Source organism: Carica papaya, chromosome 6 (genome assembly GCF_054855325.1).
Source record: "Carica papaya isolate Zhongbai chromosome 6, ASM5485532v1, whole genome shotgun sequence".
NCBI lineage: Eukaryota > Viridiplantae > Streptophyta > Magnoliopsida > Brassicales > Caricaceae > Carica > Carica papaya.
In genome coordinates, this window is record NC_142314.1 from 35,034,012 (window position 1) to 35,053,122 (window position 19,111).

The 19,111-nt window shown below is 38.7% G+C and overlaps 1 protein-coding gene across 3 annotated transcripts in view; it reads left to right on the plus strand.

Annotated features, from left to right (window-relative positions):
* LOC110814969 (histone-lysine N-methyltransferase SUVR4) overlaps nt 1-19,111 on the plus strand; it is a 35,983-nt gene that overhangs the window by 2,506 nt on the left and 14,366 nt on the right. For 2 of the 3 annotated variants that reach the window (XM_088222748.1, XM_088222747.1), the window contains exon 2: nt 11,023-11,208. In XM_088222748.1, the coding sequence (XP_088078874.1) occupies nt 11,026-11,208 (183 nt within the window). In that variant the 5' untranslated portion in view covers nt 11,023-11,025. Of the gene's footprint in view, nt 1-11,022; nt 11,209-19,111 lie in introns of those variants that run through there. The other variant, XM_088222749.1, reaches the window with a different exon arrangement.

Here is a 19,111-nt window from a genome sequence, read left to right on the forward strand (position 1 = left end):
TTCTTGGGAGATGATTGGGGAAAGTCAACATACTTTTGTAGAAGGTCATCAAATCCTAGATGCTGTGATGACGGCAAATGAGATTGTGGATGATTTGTTAGTTGGAAAAAAGGAGGGACTAATTTGCAAATTCGATATGGAAAAGACTTATGACCATGTTAACTGGAATTTTGTATACTACATGCTTGGTAGATTGGGTTTAGGCTGAAGTAGAGACGTTGGATGCACACATGTATGACAACTACACCTTTTGCGATCCTAATCAATGGTGGACCATCGGATTTCTTTAGAGCATCTAGGGGTTTAAGACAAGTAGATCCTTTGTCCCCAATGCTGTTTATCTTAATCATGGAGGCCTTGGATGGTCTAATGAATAGGGCAAAAGAGCTGCAACTTCTCAAAGGAGTGAGTGTAGGTAGAGGCAATATGATTCAGGATGTTTCACACTTGCTGTTTGCAGATGACACACTCATTTTTTGCCATCCAGATGTGAGAAATCTTCTTCATTTAAGGTTGTTTTATTGTGTTTTCAAGGTGTTTCGGGTTTGAAGATAAATCTTCAAAAATCAGAATTAGTTAGATTGGGCGATGATGGGAATAGCAGAATGTTTGCGGAAGTGTTGGAGTGTAAAGAAGTATCTCTACCTATTAAATATCTAGGCCTACCATTGGGTGCCAAATGCAAAAATTGTGTAACTTGGGAACCAATGGTGGAAATGTTTGAGAGGAGATTAGCGAAATGGAAGAGGAATTTCTTGTCGAAAGGAGGGAGACTTACATTGATTAAAAGTACTATGACTAATTTACCGATCTCTTATTTGTTTACTCTTACAATCCGGTGAAGATTGTAAAGAAATTGAAAACTATTCAAAGTAAAATTCTTTGGGATGATGATGGAGAGACTCGTAGATTTCATTTGGTTAAGTGGGAGGAAATAAAAAAACCATTCAAATTTGGTGGTTGGGCATTCAGTCGATTGTTGAATAATAGAGCTTTGCAATACAAATGGCTTTGGAGATTTTTGCATGAAAATAATACCATGGAGGAAAATTGTTTGGTCCCGATGGGATGAACTGGATTGGGATATAAGTGGTGAATGGAGAGTTGGCAGGCAGCATGGGAGGAGTTTATGGAGGAAAATTATGATGCAGTGGCCACTCTTTCGGTGTAATCTGCAATTGAAACTTGGGAGGGGAAATAGCATAAGATTCTGGAAGGATGTATGGATCGACAATGAGTACTTAATGAGGAGATTCCCTAGAATATTTGCAATTTCACAGAATCAGAATATGTTGGTGCAGGATGCCTACAGAATCTGTAATGATGTTGCTGAGTGGTCTATCAATGTATCAAGAAATTTGCAGGATTGGGAAGTTGGAGAATTTGAGAGTTTGCTTCAGCTCTTGGCTACGCAGAAGAGACTATCAGGGGATGATCAGATGCTGTGGAAACTGGAAAAAAATGGCATTTTTTCCTTTTAAGTCTTTCTACAAGCAGCTATCACTGTGGAATAATGTTTTGTGGCCAAATTTCCCAATGAGACAGATTTGAAAAGCAAATGTTCCCCAAGAGTGGCGTTTTTTGCTTGGGAAGCATGCAGGGAGAGTATTCTGACAATAGACAAATTAAAAATCAGGGGCTGGCTATTCCTAACAGATGCTATTTGTGTAAGGAAGACAAAGAATCTTGTAACCATATTTAATTGTGGTGTTGTTGAATACCATATTTTATTATTTTATTAGTTAATTATTTAATTATTTAATATTATGTAATTAGGATTTTATGAAAATAATAATCTCATATTATTAAAATTTTATTAGAATAAAAATTTTCTTATTAGTAAGTTAGGAATTGCATAAATACTATAAATGTAACAACTTAAACAATGAGAAATAAAATTATATTTTTTCTCCAAATTTTACATGATATCAGAACAAAAATAAGGGTATTTTAGAATTTTTAATTTTAGGATTTCTTTTAAAACCCTGGAATATTCTCACCATTCAGCCAAACGGAGTCCTAACCTCACTAGCGGCCTGCCGCCTTGTTCCGGTGAACGTCTCCGGCCTACCCGATCTCTCTGCTCCGGCCGCACTCGGCTGTTCGCGCTGCTTCCTCGCGTACAGCCTCTGGTTTGCAGTATTTTCTTCTCTGGCTTCTTTGCATGCAGAAGCTGGTTCGCATACAACCTCTGATTTGACCTCTGCCTCTTCACACAGCTTCTGATCCACGATTTCCACGGTTTGCCGGCTTCAGCTTTCTGGTGCATCTGTGTCTGTGTCTGACCAGAAGATATTGGTTCTAGAGACTTCCTAGTTGCCAATTAGCTTGCTTCGGTTATGCCTTCGATCAGGTTGGGGAGAACAGAAGGTTTGATCCGATTGTTTTCCGGTTTCGCAAATTGGATCCAAATCTGCACGTCATTGATGCGCGACGCAGCGGAACAAGAACATTAGCACCGCAGCAAGTTAGTTCTGTCCGAAGAAGGAGCCGAGACCGAGCTGTTTTTTAGCCGACTTCAAGCCTTTTTTTGAGCCGTTTTGAGCCGATTTGAGTTGCTGCTTTGCCAGACAGATCTCCTTCTTTCGCGCGCAAGCGCTACGACCAACCTTCTATGGTCCTTTTTTGGCTCCTTTGCGCGCGGCCGCCTCTAATTTCGCGACTAGGTCTTCTTCGCGCACGAGCCGCTTTGACTAGGCTTTTTTGGTCCTTTTTCCATTTCTTCTACGTGCGCCCGCCTTTAATTTCACGATTCGGCAGAGATCCGCTTCTTTTACATGCAAGTCGCCTTGACCAGCCTTTTCTGGTCCTTTTTCGGCTCTTCCGCGCGTGTACGCCTTGGGTTTGCTACTTGATATGCAAGTTGAGCATGTATGATATCCTTGCACCAACTTGAGGGGGGTTGTTAAATACCATATTTTATTATTTAATTATTTAGTATTATGTAGTTAGGATTTTATGAGAATAATAATTTCATATTATTAGAATTCTATTAGAATAAAAATTTCTTTATTAGTAGATTAGAAATTGTATAAATACCCTAAGTGTAACAACCTAAAAAATAAGAAATAAAATTATATTTTTTCTTCAAATTCTACAGGTGTACGGTGGTTTTTGACATATGCAATCTTATTTACAGTATTGTTGGGATTAATTAGGTGGTGGTGGGGACCAATAGGGAGGAATTATGGGCTTGGGAGGGTTTGTACTCAGAAAATAGATCATTTAAAATTATTCTGTTAACCATTTTTTGGGTGCTTTGAAAATAAAAAATTGTAAAGCTTTTGAGGGTGAAGAGACAGATTTGTTTAATTTGTGAGATAGATGGATGCATTATTTTGAGTATATTTTATTAGAATATGATATGATTAGTGATATGGATTTTGGGATTGTCATAAATTCACTAACTTCATTGTGAAGTTTTTGTAAATGGGTGGTATCCCCGTTTCACAATACCATGTTAATACATATTCTTCCACTTTTATTTCGAAGAAAAAATATTTTGATAAGTTGATCAAATTCTTTTCTAAATGTGAAGGTTGAAGACACTTTTGTAATTTTATCATACCAAACTTTGAATAATTATAATTAGGAATTGAAGACTTATTTATGGAATAGAGCATGTGCAATACAAGAAAATAAATCTTCTAAATTAATTGAAAAAATTATAATAAAAATTAAAGATTGCCTTAAATGAGAAAATAATTAAGAATACTTTGATTAAATAATCTAGATAGGATCTTCCCTTGTGAAAATTTTTTAAATAGGAAAGACTTTAATTGATTGTAAAAGAATTAGGGGGGAGAATAAGTGGAAGTTCAGGGCTGGCCATTCAAGAAGCATTATGGCCACCCAAATCTTCTATTTTCCTGGGGGATTTGGTGCCTTAAAGGGATTTTCTCTTTTATCTAAGATTGCATGTGGTTTAGAGGAGGTTTCTCCCTTAGGCGGATTCTCCCTCTTAAAGGGGAAAATTTGTAACGGCCCCGGAAAATATTAAAAAAGAAATGAGTATTTAAATATATCGAATGCGGAAGCGAGATCAAAATTTCAGTTAACATCCCTTACACGAAAAAACCCAAAAAAAAAACGTACTTAAAATATAAAAGGTTAAACTAACTAAGAAAGAAAACTCGAAAATAAACTATGCGTATGACTACAGAGTCTCTAGGCATCCCCTTCGTCGTCCTCCTGCGGAACGGGCTCGGGAACCATGTCTTCCTGATCTGAAATGGTTAATTAAGGAGTGAGCTACACTAGCCCAGTAAGAACATCACGATATCTCACCGTCACGGAGATAAAGGTGGGTAGAAAACCACAAAAAGACTAATGGAGCATAATTTACAATAAACTCGTTTATTAACATGAAAACCTTTACCATCCACTTACCTCGGTGGAATTTATGAAAACAATATAAGAAAAATAATAACATTATCACAATCATGGAATAATATAAGCTGTAAAACATAGCACTTATCACGCCTTTTGTAATTCAATCATTATACAACATATCATTTTCTCATTTACCAGCCTACTAGTATCCATGGGGGTCCCTAGGGGTCCCGCTACCCGTTAACCTTTAACATTCATAATCAGTTTCCAGGGCCGTCCCCATACCCCGTCCGGTATGGGCGCCAAAACCATAAACCTCAATACCCCGTCCGGTATGAGGGTGAAACGGGCCGTCCCCATACCCCGTCCGGTATGGGCGCCAAAACCATAAACCTCAATACCCCGTCCGGTATGAGGGTGAAACGGGCCGTCCCCATACCCCGTCCGGTATGGGCGCCAAAACCATAAGATCTCCATGCCCCGTCCGGCATGTGAGACCACAATCCCGGTAGGGTTCCCTACGGACCCGGTCCGTCCACCATCTCCCAGGATATCTAGTCAGGCTGACTCCGTCATACAATTATCAGTCTATACAATGTTTCATTTCCCTTTTTCCTCAATAAGCATCATCAATTCACATTTAAACAAGCAAATCGTAATTCATGCCGAACAGACAACATACAGTATCAGTTCTTCAACCCATAATTAATAAAACAGTAATATATGCATTCGAAACTATAAAATGAACACATCAAACCCCATAATGCATTTAAAGCTGTAAAACAGTATAAAACATGCCAAATAACAGTAAATCATCAATCACACTAGACTCGGGCTCCATTAGCAACCTTAAGCAATTTCACACATGCGTTAATTCAAGAAATACCGTTTTATCATTTTGAACTTTAATACCGTGATAGGAAATAGGGTGAGGGGTCCTTACTTGTTTTCGGGATCCGAATACGATTCACAGTGCGCCTGCAGGCTGTCCCTAATTTTCCCTGAATTTTTCCCGGGGAACTGAAACACACTAACAGTACCTGCACGTGTTCCAAAAAAAATCCAAATTAGGCCCAGGGCCTCTTTCGGCCCAAATCGCAACTCCGGCACGGCGGCTCCGCCGTGCTCCGGCGACGGCACCGCCGCTGGCGGCGGCGAGTCGCCTCGGGTTGACTGTTTTCGGCCGTTTTTGGCCGAATTCGGCCACACTCGCATTGGTCCTTGTCAGAAAACAACCCTAGGGCCCTCGGGGGGCCAAAAAAATCACGGAAAAGCGGAGCTTACCGGCGGCGGCGCTCTCGGGTACGGCGACTCTCCGGCGAGGTTCGTGTTTTGGTGATTTGGCTTCGGTCAACCTGTAGAGAAAAGAATGGTGATCACGGTGATATAAAAATTGCATCGAACGGAGGCCAGGAAGGGCCTCGTCGGAGGCAAAAACCGAGAGGGGGCGCGGCGGCGCCGCTGGGCTTCGGCCGCGTATTCCGGCCGTTTGGCCGGGATTTCGGCTTCGATTTGGCCATAGGAGGAATCAGTGGGGAAAAACGAGTCGGGGGTATGAAATTTACCTCGATCGGCGGTCGGAAATTTCCCCGGTGCGGCGGCGAGTGGCGGCGGGTGGCGGCGGTCGGCCTCTGGTTCGTCTTCTCCGGCGAGCGGCTGGCGACTAGGGTTTGTGGTCTGGTGTGGGGGTTCTATTTATAACCCCTTGCCTTTTGATCACAGCCGTTCGTTTCGTTTTAATCTGGGCCGTTCGTTTTTGATTGAATCTGGGCCGTCCGTGCGTTTGAATCTGGACCGTCCGATCGCGCGATTGATCTGGGCCGTCGGATCGCACCCACGCGGATCGCCAACGTGGCTCCTTTTGGAGTGACGCGATCTTGCCACATGGCAGGCCCTGGTTGGCCGGGACTGCTGACCGGGCCTGCTGACGTGGCTGCTGACGTGGCCCCCCTTTTTTTTTTTTTTTTCCTCCTTTCCGGGTGCTACAAAATTTCCCTCAGGTTGGGTTTTCTTGGCTGCCATCTCCTTCAAGCTTCCTCTCCTGGTCACCAACTTTTTCATGCTTTTAGGCATGGTCATCCATCTTTTCATGATCCATGCTCACATCATTCCCTCCCTCTTAAAAAAATGATTCATCATCGAATCGGACATTTCTTATATAGAGGTTTTACCAATCATGTTTTCTTTGAGAAAATGTCCTGCAAAACAACGCCATTAAACAAATAAGATTTAAGGTGAGTTAATAATTTTTCTTTGAAAGAGGGCCTATTTAGCTTCTTCTTTTCCATTTAGTAACTTTCTCTCTTCATGTTGTTCAATCCTTTTTTACTTCCGAACTTTATGAAGTTTTTGAGCTACTATTGATTTTGAATACCTTATCAGGTGATAATGGTGCAAGTGTAAAATTTTGGCAGCTCATACTAAAGGATTACGATTCCTATAACTATCATAAGTTGCACGCTTATCATACTGTCAAGGTCTTCCTAGTAGGATGTGACTAACATGCATGGACACAATATCACAACGTACTTTGTCAGTGTATCACCCAATAGAGAAGGAAACTAACACCTGTTTAGTCACTTTCATCTCTCCATAATCAGTCAACTTCCGCAGTTTGTAATGGTGAGGATAGCGCATGCACGTAAACCCAAATTTATCAATTAGGGCAGTACTGATAATATTGGTACAACTACCCCCATCTATAATGAGGCTATATACATTCCCATTTACAAAGTAATGAGTGTGAAAAATATTCTCTCTTTGGTTACTTTCTTCTAAATTAGACATTTAAAATTCTCCTGATAAATAAAGCTTCACTTTGAGTTGAATATTCAACACTTTCCTCCACATCCTCTAATGGTACTGTTATTATCTTTGCTCTCACAGTCACTGACACTATCAATTCCACTATCATCACTCACTAGCATGATCTTCTTATTTAAGTATTAAGAGGCGATGTCTGATTTCAAGACATCTAAAGGATTTAATTGTATTATACTTTTGAGATGAGTTAGGCATTTACCTTTTGTATAAGGTGGTTTGGACATTTTCTTCTTCTCATCTGCTCCCTTCTTTTCTTCTTCTTGGGCCATTTCGAGCTGTAGATAGGGTCGGCATGTGACGTGCTCCTCCCTCTGTACTTGAGCGGTCTCTTCTCAATTTTTTATGACCATGTGTACTATGTCTTCTAACTCCATATAATGTTGCAACTTCACAATGTTGGCAATATCCTTATTAAGACTTTCAAGAATCTTGTTATGGTTGCTTCGGGATCTTCAATATTGGCCATAATCGTGACCGTTTTCATCTTGTTATGATAGTTTTCAACAAACATATATATGTACTATAAAGTAGGTCATGTACAATATAAGAAAATAAATCTCTTAAATTAATTGTAGAAATTATAAGGAAAGTTAAATCTTGTTTTAAATAAGAAAATAATAAAAATAAGAAAATTTTAACTGATAGAATATTCCTTTGTGGAAATTTTTTAAATGGGGAAGATTTTAATTAATTGTAGAAGAATTAGGGGGAGAACAAATGGAAGTTTATGGCTAACCATTAAAGGAGCATTGTGGCCACCAAAATCTTCCCTTTTCCAGCGAGATTGGTGCTTTAAAGGGATTTTCCCTTTTCTCTAAGATTGCATGCAGTTTAGATGAATTTTTCCCCTTGGGCTAGTTCTCCCTCTTAAAGAGAAGATTTTCTACGGGATTTGGAAAGAAAATCCCGCAGGAAATTTCTCTTTTCACGGTTTGGAGAATTTTTTCTTTATGGCTGAAATCCCTCCTCTTGGGTTGGGGTTTGCCGCGGGTTGGGTTTCTTTGGCCGCCATATATACATTCCCATTTACAAAGCAATGAATATGGAAGATATTCTCTTTCTGGTTATTTTCTTCTGATTTAGACATTTAGAACTCTCCTGATAACCAAAGCTTTACTTTGAGCTGGATATTCAATACTTTCTTCCACATCCTCTTGTGGTGCTGTCATTATTTTTGCTTTCACAGTCATTGACACTATCAATTCCGCTATCATCACTCACTAGCATGATCTTCTTATTTAAGCATTAATTGTATTACACTTTTGAGATGAGTTTGGTATTTACCTTTTGTATAAGGTGGTTTGGACTTTTCCTTCTTCTCATCTGCTCCCTTCTTTTCTTCTTCTTGGGCCATTTCGAGCTGTAGATAGGGTTGACATGTAATGTACTCCTCCCTTTGTACTTGAGCTGTCTCTCGATTTTTCATGACCATTTATACCATGTCCTCTAACCCCATATAGTGTTGCAACTTTACAATGTTAGTAATCTCCTTATTAAGATCTTTCAAGAATCTTGGCATGGTTGCTTCGAGATCTTCTTCAATATTTCCTTCCCCGCAGCCCACTTTTTCTTTGGATTTACTTTGAAGAGTCTGTTAATGGAATCTCACTAGTTCTATCCACAAGCTCCTTAAACGGATTACAAGCCTGCCCCCTCAAGGCCTTGAAAACTAACTCCCAAAAGTGCCACTTATCTTTTGGATATTTTCTAACATCTACACTGAATTCTCATCTAGGCTTGCAATTGCCTCCACTAGATTCTCAATCGCCACCCTCTCTCTTCCTCCAACAGGTCTCTTTTCTTGTTGAAACTCCATAACACCATTAGATACAGTGTATCACCTGCAGTATTTAAGTTAGTTCCTTTTCCCTTTCTTGTTCTTCCTCCTGAAATTCCTTTGTGCCACCTGTTTCGGCCTCTGGAACCACTTCCAGCTGCGCAAAAGAGATCGACTTCCTCTCATCTTTCTCCTCTCCTATTTTCATTTTTCCTCTTCCAGCCTCAGATAATATTCTCCCCTCCTTCCTTTCCCCCCTCTATTGAGAATTCCCCCACCCCATTGTCCCCAGATCAGTTTTAGAGGAGCTGTTGGAAGCCGTCTCATTGTCCTCCAGAATGACATTTTCTTCTATCACTAATCCCTTTGAAACCTTGACCCAACAGCTTCTTTCTTCCTCTACCTAGGCTTGGGTTTGGAAACCCGAACCCATTTAGCCTATCTTAGAAAGTAAATTTTTATATTTTCGGTTTGTGCGCCTGAACAGATCTGGGCTCAATAATTGAGCTCCCCTTACTATTAGGAGCCCGATTATTTTGAAATTTATGTCAACCCAACCTGCAGTTGAGTTGTATCTTACCCTCCCTGCCCGATCGAGACTCTCCCTTTCGCCACCCAGAGCCTCGAGGTATGATATCACCCCATTCAACTCCAGGTTGGCCTGAGTTACCACATTGCAATTAAGATAGGATATATTGCACATTGCAACTATCTTCTTTGCTGGTTCCCGGATCTCCACAAGCTTCACTATCATCCTCCTCGATTCTGCAGGAATCAGTTTGAATTCAATATGACAAGCTCTCCTACGTTCTTCAATAGAATCCACAACCCATTGGCTTGCCATCATTTCGGAAGGATAATGTTGCATCTTTTTCCTCATTTCTTCTCAGTGAACACCAGGTACTTCCCACCTGTGTTCTCACCTGTTGGCGCCCACAACACATGCTTCTCTCCCACCATACTACCCGGTATTCCTTCCCCCTCTCCCGTTAAAACTTCATTAAATATCTAATAAACCACTTTATTTCCTTTCCCATAAAGTTATCGAAGACCTGTAACCTTTGCCATTTTCGCTCAACTTGAGCCCTTCCACCTTTCTGCCCGTGAGCTCTAGATCAAGTGATTTTCCTTCAACAATCAGGAAGCTTCGCATTGGGGAGGATGGCACGGAGTACATCGGTGCAGAGCTCCAATTTATCAGATTTGGCAGTGTGCTGTCAGGTGTTCAAATCAGTGAGGTGTATGTGAGCAGTGGAGGTTGGATCGTGATAACTGCTTGGAGGTGATCTAAATAAGATGATGGTACATATGGAGGATATTTGGATGCAGGTGCCAACGAACGGGCAAATAATACAGGTAATGGCACACAATCCTTCTGCTAGAAGACTGGAATTTTTTTTATGCCTTCAGGGAAGTAGCAGTCAAGTAGTGGCGTGAGATGGAGGTCAAATGCAAGTGGCAGAGAGAGAGAAGCAGGACCAACAAAGCGTACTTGGTGGCTTCTTGCAGCGTTCCTGGGATGTATCTTCAAGCTAAGAATAAAAGATGTGTATTTGACCATCTTGAGTGAAGTATTGGAAATTCCATCAATCTTCGATTTTATTATTAGAAAATAAATCTTTTTAAAATTATGGGATACTAGTTAAAGAATCTTACTAGTTTGAAGATTTAATTTGAATTGATTTGTTGTTATTAGTTTCCTATTTTTCTTTATAAAAGTTACAATATTCATGTATATGCGCCTTCCAACTATAAAAAAAGGTTCAGCTGTATTTATTAAGGAATCAAAGTTCCTATTTATTAATTCCTGTCTCATACTTTTTCCTAATTATTAAACTAATTTTTATAAGTAAACTTGGGATTGTAATTATTTATGTTTGAATTAATCTTACTCGACTTGAGTTGTTTAGAGATGGATTATTTCTGTTGGAATTGAAACAAATAGGCTTTTGCAGTTTGAATAAATAGGCTGTTACAGTTTCTCATTGATTGATTAGGCAAGTACAATTTAATCTATCCAGAAATTGACTTCATGTAACACTAAAATTAGTTGGTAGTTCAGAACTTGAGTCCATTGACTTGTGTAATAGGTGATGGCCACTGGTGAGAGAGTTCGCAATGCCCTTCGTGTAACAAGGATGATAGGCATTCCAGATGAAGAGGCGAAACTTGTGCTCAAAAGATTGCTGAAAATGTTTGATAACAACTGGGAACCCATAGAAGCAGAAGAATATCGGGCACTACTGGATACATACTTTGAGATGAAGGATAATAAGGTACTTTCTGATGAATCATGTTATGCACTGTACTTCTTGTGTTTATAGGCCTGTTTGTGATGCAGAATAAGGTCCTGGTTGAATAAGTTTGATATTGTTTAAGTGGACGAAGGATTCCCCAGTAGTTTTCAAGCAGATGAAAAATTACTCATCACATCTTGGGAACAAATAAAAAAGTAATAAAATTAATTTGTAAATTTCCCACTTAGTTCTATTAGGAGATGGTATAAATTCATTATAAGATAAAAAAGTGTCTGTTTATAGAATTTTGTATGAAACTGTAACAATGCACTCTAAATTTCGTCATTAAGGTGGAATTGAACATATTGTCCTAATTTTATACAGTTCAATTTTGTATTTATTCCAGTTTGTAGATGTGAAATAAAATATTGTAATATTATTACATTTTATAGAGATAATTTATGTATTTGCAAAAATCTATATGTGGAAAAGTAAAATGTTGAATAGAAAACTTAGCTATATGTAATGTACATCTCGAGAGAAAATACATTCTATTCTAACACTCTCCTCAAGTTGGAGCATATAAACCATATGCACCAAGTTTTTACATACAAATGTCATGTAAATTCTCTTTAAGAATTTTGTGTATGCATCACGTTTTTACAAATGAATTTCATATAAGTTCTCTTTAAGAATTTTGTGTACACACCAAGTTTTTACAAACGAATCTTGGGAGGCTGATTACTTCAACTAGTTTCCGTGTTCTTCGAACGGATCTCTTAGTTGTTGAGAGAGTTGTCCAAAGGCAGTATGTAGGGTATACTCTGTAAAACTCACAAGTAACCTAGATATAAAGATTGCGCTAGTGTTGCTGTTTCCATTATTATATAATTTCAAAACCACAATGGATCTATGCTAAGATCGTTTATTTACAAAGGAATAGTATACAAAGTCAAACATATCTTAATAAATACACAATAAGATTTATGGTTACACAAACTGTTGAGAATATTTCTAGATTTGGACCAAGACGAACTGTTGTGAGGGATCTATTGAAACCATTGGATTCACAATATGGTAAAGTAACTCCTGGATGGGAAATGACTCATTTGATGGGTGTTGCAATGACTTTATTTGTAGTATTCTTATCCATTATTTTAGAGATTTATAATTCTTCTGTTTTACTTGACGGACACATAAGTTCTCTTTAAAATTTTGTAAATATATTAAGTAGTTAGTCTATTAAATTCACATGAGTAGTTTTAATAACCTTTTGTAGAAGTTTTTTTTTCCAAATAAAATGATAATCAACCTCTTATATTTGATCATCTTAGACAAAATGGATTTGAAGCCATGTGAATTTTATCTGGCTAATAGATAGCAACAAGGTGGATTATGATTGAGGAAAGTCAAGCAACTTACAAGTAACCAGCTCTATGAGTCATTATTGATTTTTAACTTGAACATACTCCGTGCTCTTTCCAACATGTGTTATGATTGAGGAAAACCAACCAACCCAGCATTTACAAGCAAACTCTGTGATCTTTCGAAGAGTCAGTGATTTATCTACTTTGCAACACTATTTTGTTGTGTATCATGACAATACTTTGTGGTACCATTATGTTTGCAAAAACTTTTTAACTCACTACTTTTGTACGTGACATCGTTGTTTTTTTCCTAAGATGCTTTTTGATGAAGGGTATTTGCTTGCTTGAAAGATGGAACATCCCACTCTCTTTTTGATTTTTCTTTCTAAAAGATCATATTAACAAGATATCAAGGGTGTGCTACCCATAGAGGTCAAGAATTACATGTTAATCAAAATGTCAACAAGATTTCCTAAATCCTCATAATAAACAAGAGGATTGCCCTCCAACAAAATAGCTAAGGAACCAATACTCTCTAGTCCTGCCAAAAGAAGATATTTCATTATTAAAAGCCCTATGTTCCTTTCCTTCCAAACCACTCACAAGGTTGTAAAGGGGATTAAAGAAATCATCTTCCTCACTATCTTGTCATTGCAAATACTTTTCCAAGACCGAAATTCATCCACCATTGAGCTCGATATTGCTCTACTTAGCCCTAAGAAACTAATAGCAATGAGCCATGGTCGATACAAAATCTGGCAGTGTAATAGAAGGTGATCGGGGTATTTTATAATCTTGCAAAAGTAACAAATTGTCAGCTGATATTTTCCCTTTTTGCTGAGGTTATCAATTTTGAGAATTCTATTCCTAGTTGCCTCTGAAGTAAAAAAAGGCAATCCTAGGTGGATCCTATGACTCCCAAATAGCCTTCCATGGAAAAATTAACTTGTTGAAATGAAGAGATAGGAAGAGAGGTGCTTGTAGAAAAGAATCATCAAATTCCAAAGAGGCACCCCATCTTATTAGGGTTAACACTTAACCTTGAAAAGGCAGTAAAGTAAGCTATTAAACTTCTCTACTTCCCAGTCATTAAGATTTGTACTGATTTTCACATCCAATACAAGCTATGGATAGACTAAGGGCCCATTTTGCTCCAGCTTCTAGAGTACCAAATCACTTTGTAGCCAAATGGGAAAAATTAGGTAGGAACTAGCAGTTAACTTTTATTTTTTTAAAACTCTTGTATATCTGGAGAAGTTGAAAAAAAAGGAGTTTCAGGAGGGGGAAAGAACAGTGTGATCATGATGTCTCTCTGTGTCTATGTTCTTGTGTTGTAATTTTTTTTCTCTTATCTGAGTCATTATGTTACCTAAGCTAGAAGAAGAATTAATTAGGAAAGTTTAGTACATAGTCATAGATCTTTTAGGAGGCTTCCAGGCAGCATTTCAAGTGGAAAATAAAATCTTTTGTGTTGAAGGTAAAAGAGAGAGGAAGGGTGATGTATTAGTGGAAGAAACTGTTGGCAACAGATCCTTCAGCATTGTTCTGGGCAATCCGGAGGCAGAATGATTCTATAACTATTGCGCGGTGATGTTGAGAAAAGGAGTTACATAACTCTAATTGTTAGAACCTCACATGGCTTCCTCATGTAGACACGAATCATAAACAGGGGAGGGGGATATCTTTCGGTCTTAAGGTATTTTGGGGTGTGAATAAAGGAAAGAGTGTGTTTTTCAGAAGGTATAGACAGAAAAGGCTGGAGGGATATGCGTACAGCTCTTTGAACGGTGATTACATATAATCTGAAAGGGTCACCCTAGTTGGAAAAGGAAAACAGAGCATCACTAATGATGTCAGCAGATATTATCTTGCCGTTGTCAAGATATTAAGGGTAAAGAAAGAAACTAATAGAAAGAGGGGCAAATTAGTATTTTTGGTGTATCATTTAGAGTTAGAGTTTGACCCCATGAAACCCTAACCAGAAAAGAGGCTGAGATCATTGCCTTTCTGCGGCCACTGTTACACATGTAATGGCCGCGGAATTCGAGGCTTAAGGCTGCTTGAATTATTTGTTTAAATTCAATAAAAGACTATTTTTGCCTATGTAGTCATCAGGAAAAAAAAAACAAAATTTATCTCCTATTATCTTCGACTTCGATCTTCTTCTCTTATTCTCCTTTTCTTCTTCTTCTTTTCTTCTTCAGATCAAATTCCATGTCTAAGATATCCGTCAAGGTGGTATCAGAGCAGTAGCTAGCCGAATCCTTTGCCCGAGTCGCATCCCTCACTCGGTTGAAGGGAAGGCCGCGATGGTGGCTGAACTAGAGAATCCTAAGATGCTCGAATTGACCGCGAAGGACGTTGATTAGAAACTTACCACCTTCATAGAAGAGGTATACAAAAAGCATGAAATCTGACAACAACTGGACACCATCGTGGACTAGCTTTGAGGTACACCCTCAGGAGACTGACCGAAGCCAATGGATGCCTGCGAGGAGGGAGGTTCGAGTATCCACCCGAGCGATGTGAACAGTTTAGATCCCAGATGTCCTCGTAAGATCGACCGAAGCCGCCTTCGGGTGTGTGCAAGGAAGGATTGCTTTTCCCTCGAGTGGCACAAATCTGCTACCCCTCCCGAGCTGTGCTACTAGTTTGGGGTTTAACCCTGTTTGAAGAACATTTGTATGAGAGAAACCGAGCCGGTTTTGTGGAAGAGGTTGACCGAATCGGTCCGAATCAACCCAATTTAGGCCAACCCCAACCGTCCCTGGTTCGAAACGGCCCGACTCAACCCAAACCGGTTTGACCTGAACCGGTCCAGATGCAGGCTGAACAGATTCATACAGAACCGGCCCAATGGATCTTATGCACCAAACCAGTTTCGCCTAGTGGAAATTCTACTTTTCGAAGGAGTGAACCCCCGCGGGTGGGTTCGAATGTGTGAAAAATATTTTATTATCCACAACATTTCTGACGAGTAAAAGCTGGTGATTGCATCATTATATTTTGGAAAAGTTGCCGATATATGGTACCGTGGATGACGAAGCAAAATTGATGTTATAGATTGGGAATACTTTGTGGAAGAGCTTTGCCGTAGATTTGGTGGACCATCACGAAAGGATTTCACAGAGGAATTCACTAGACTATCTCAAACAAGTATTATTTTCGATTATTTAAAATAATTTGAACACTTTCGCTTTCTCATGAATGCAGATAACCGAATATTTTCAAAGGATTTTTCATATCCACCTTAGGTCTCAGACTACAACTACAACTCATGCTAGGACTCCTCAAGCCATAAATGCTTAATCAAGCATTCAAACATGCCTTATTTTATGAACAATATGTTATAGAACTGTCCCAAAGTTTATATTCTACTGATAAGGTTGTTAAATTCGCATAAGTATCTGAAACCAGCAATCATGACCAACCACTCTGAAGGGATACGAAACCTAGAAGAGCAACAACTACTTGCTACAAGTATGGAGACCGGTACTTCCCAGGACACCGTTGCACAAATAAAATCGTAATGGCTATGGAGGAAATTGTTACGAAAGGGGCTCTTGAAGAAAAGTTTTTCCAAATCAACCATGAGGACAAGTTTGATGCTTAAGGGAGGGTATTGTCAGGATATTAAGGGTAATGAAGGAAAATAATAGAAAGATGGGCAAATTAGTCTTTTGGATGTATCATTTGAGGTTAGAGTTTAACCTCATTAAACCCTAATTAGAAGAGAGGCCGAGATCATTGCCTTTTCGCGACTGCCGCTGCACACGTAATGGTCGCAAAGTTCCGACCATTAAGGCTTCTTGAATTATTTGCTTAAATTCTATAAAAAGACTATTTTTGTATTCTGTAGTCATTGGGGAAGAAGAAATAAAATTTGTCTCTTATTCTCTTCGACTTCAATCTTCTTGTCATTTTCTTCTTTAGATCAGATTTCATGTCTAAAGTATCTGACAGTTGTTTAGGATGAAGTAGGAGATGGAAGATAGACAAACTATTTCAATTTTAAAAAATGTGAAAATATTGCCACATAATCAAATTTCAGTTATAAAATTGCCAAATATTAGGAGAGTGGGGAAGGAGATTTCATAGATAATGAGTAATGATTTATATTTCTTGTTAGTGATAATATATGACCTGAGAGGGAATAAAAAAATCAACTGAATTGATTCGAAAATTTAGGAGAGAAGTGGAAAAAATTTAAGAGGTGTGTGAGGGAGGTTGGATAAAATGAACAGTTCCTACAAAATAATGGGCCACCAAAATGTAACTTAAACGGTCCATAGGTGCTAATGAGGCAACCGAAGAAAAAGAGGCCTGATAGAAAGGTAAGGAAGATCTGGTAGCCCAAAGCCCACATGCCCAATTGACAACACCCTTAAATAGTTTGATGTGAGCATGGATGGCATAAACCTAAACACAATTCAAAAAAATTCAAATCAATGAAGGAAAGATATTTTAGTGGTCAAGAAGACTTTTTGGGCAGCCAAGAGAAGAAAGCATGCGGCAAGACCCACTCAAGAGAGGAGACATGTGGCCGAGGAAGAGCAAGCAAAGATCCAAGTAATTTGGATATACTTGGATCACTTGGAAAGAATATTATGATGCCAAGTGGGCCCATTACAAGAGGAAGAGGTAAAATACTCCAACAAGCTTTTCAACTCTTTATTCAAGGGTGGATAAACGAAGAAGAAGGGATTGGATCAAGCAAGAAAACCCATAGGAGGAAGGAAGCAAGCCCATTAGGCCAAAAGTATAGTGGTACAGGTATTTTAACTCAACTGGAAGAGGAAACCATGAGAAAAAGGGAAGGAAATCTTCCCATGTGGGAGGAGTCTTCCCAACCCGAGAAGGAATCCCTCCCAAATGAGAATTTTCTTTTCCCACATCTTCCTAAAACTACAATCAATCTGTCCATTCAAGGAAGGAATCGTCCAAGGAGGGGATTTCCTTCCTAAACCGCATGGGAATTTCAAGAGAAAGAGGAAAACAAATCCTATGATATGAGTTTAAATCTCATGAATTTTTAGGAGGATATGGGGCAATCAATCCATTCCTAAACCAGCCTTATTCTTTCTTAATTCTTCCCTTAGTCATCTTAATAATTAATTAATATCTTTCCTATTTAAAAGGTTTCCACATAGGGAGATCATATCTATCTTATTTTGGCTGTAATTTTCTTAGTTTTTATTGTTTTTTCATTTAAGTTTAGATTTAATTTCCTATGTAAGTATTACAATTAATTTAGGAGATTTCCTTTTTTATGTTTTACATGATCTACAACTATAAATAGGCTTTCAATTCATAATTATAAGCATTCAAGTTCAAAGTAATAAAATGCAAAGTTCTTTTAGCTTTCAACAATTGAGGTGTTCTTCATCCTTCTCGTTAAGCGAGAAATTGAGTCAATTTATTAAGGTAATCTTATGACATTTTTTCAATTCTTTAATTTTTTCGATTACCTTAGTTTTTATCACATATTGATAGCGGACTAAGTAGAAAGAGTTTATTTAGGAGTTAAGTTTTTTATGTTAATTGAAATTGTGTGAGTTTTAGATTGCATTATTGATTTTGAGTTCCTCATCATAGTTGCACCCTCACTTGCACACTGCAAAGGTTGAACAACAACAGTTGAATAGCGATGGCAGGCACGCCAATTAAAATCAATCATCATTGCACCTCCTTCCCATTCAGAGGACGTCAATCCCTGAGAGGATATGGCATCATAGGCAACTGTAACCAAGATTAATGATTTGAGGGAGGAAAAATGAGAGGATGGGTTCAAAAGAAAATTTAAGAGCTAAGGGAAATAGTAGGAAAAAAGAAACTTTACCTTAACACATGGATGAAGGGAGTCAGTTTGAAACCCTTTCAGAATATGGAAAGACCGATTTTCAGAATCTGCCTCTTTTTGACTCTTTTTCAATCTTGGATGAAGAAAACGAAGAGATAGAAAAAGAAACGACAACTCAAGAAAACATCCAGGAAATGTGGGAACGGCTGCAATTTAGGTTTGAAAAACAGAAGAAAATTGAGGCGGGTGCTCAAAGGGAGAACAAATTGAGATATTTTGATGCAATTGGGGCAATGAAGGGTGGCAGTTATGCTGAATTCTGAGACTTGGTGAAGGAAACAGAGACCTCCTAGAACACTAAGGACAAAAATAAAAAGCCTCATGATAACAGTATGTTCCCTCCTTTCTCACCTATCCATCTCTCTTTTGCTGTTGCAGGGACTAAGACACACAAGGGTTCAGGAGGTGAGGGTATTCTACCAAGACCAACGAGCAAAGTAGATGCTATTATTCCACTTGAGCCAAACAAAAGGGAGATTGTAAAGGGAAATGACCATTGCCATTAAGCCAATTCTGATAAACTTAAATCAAGGAAATCCTAATGACTTTATGACCGAGGTGGACCTAAACGTAGTGGGCGGAGAGAGGGTTAGAATGGTAGTAAATCTTAGAACATATAGTAGGAGTAGAAAAGGAGGAAGAGGTAGGGAAAAACACGAGAGGAGAGAAACCAATAGAGGTTGATGAGGATAGGGTAATCTTTGGTAAACAATGA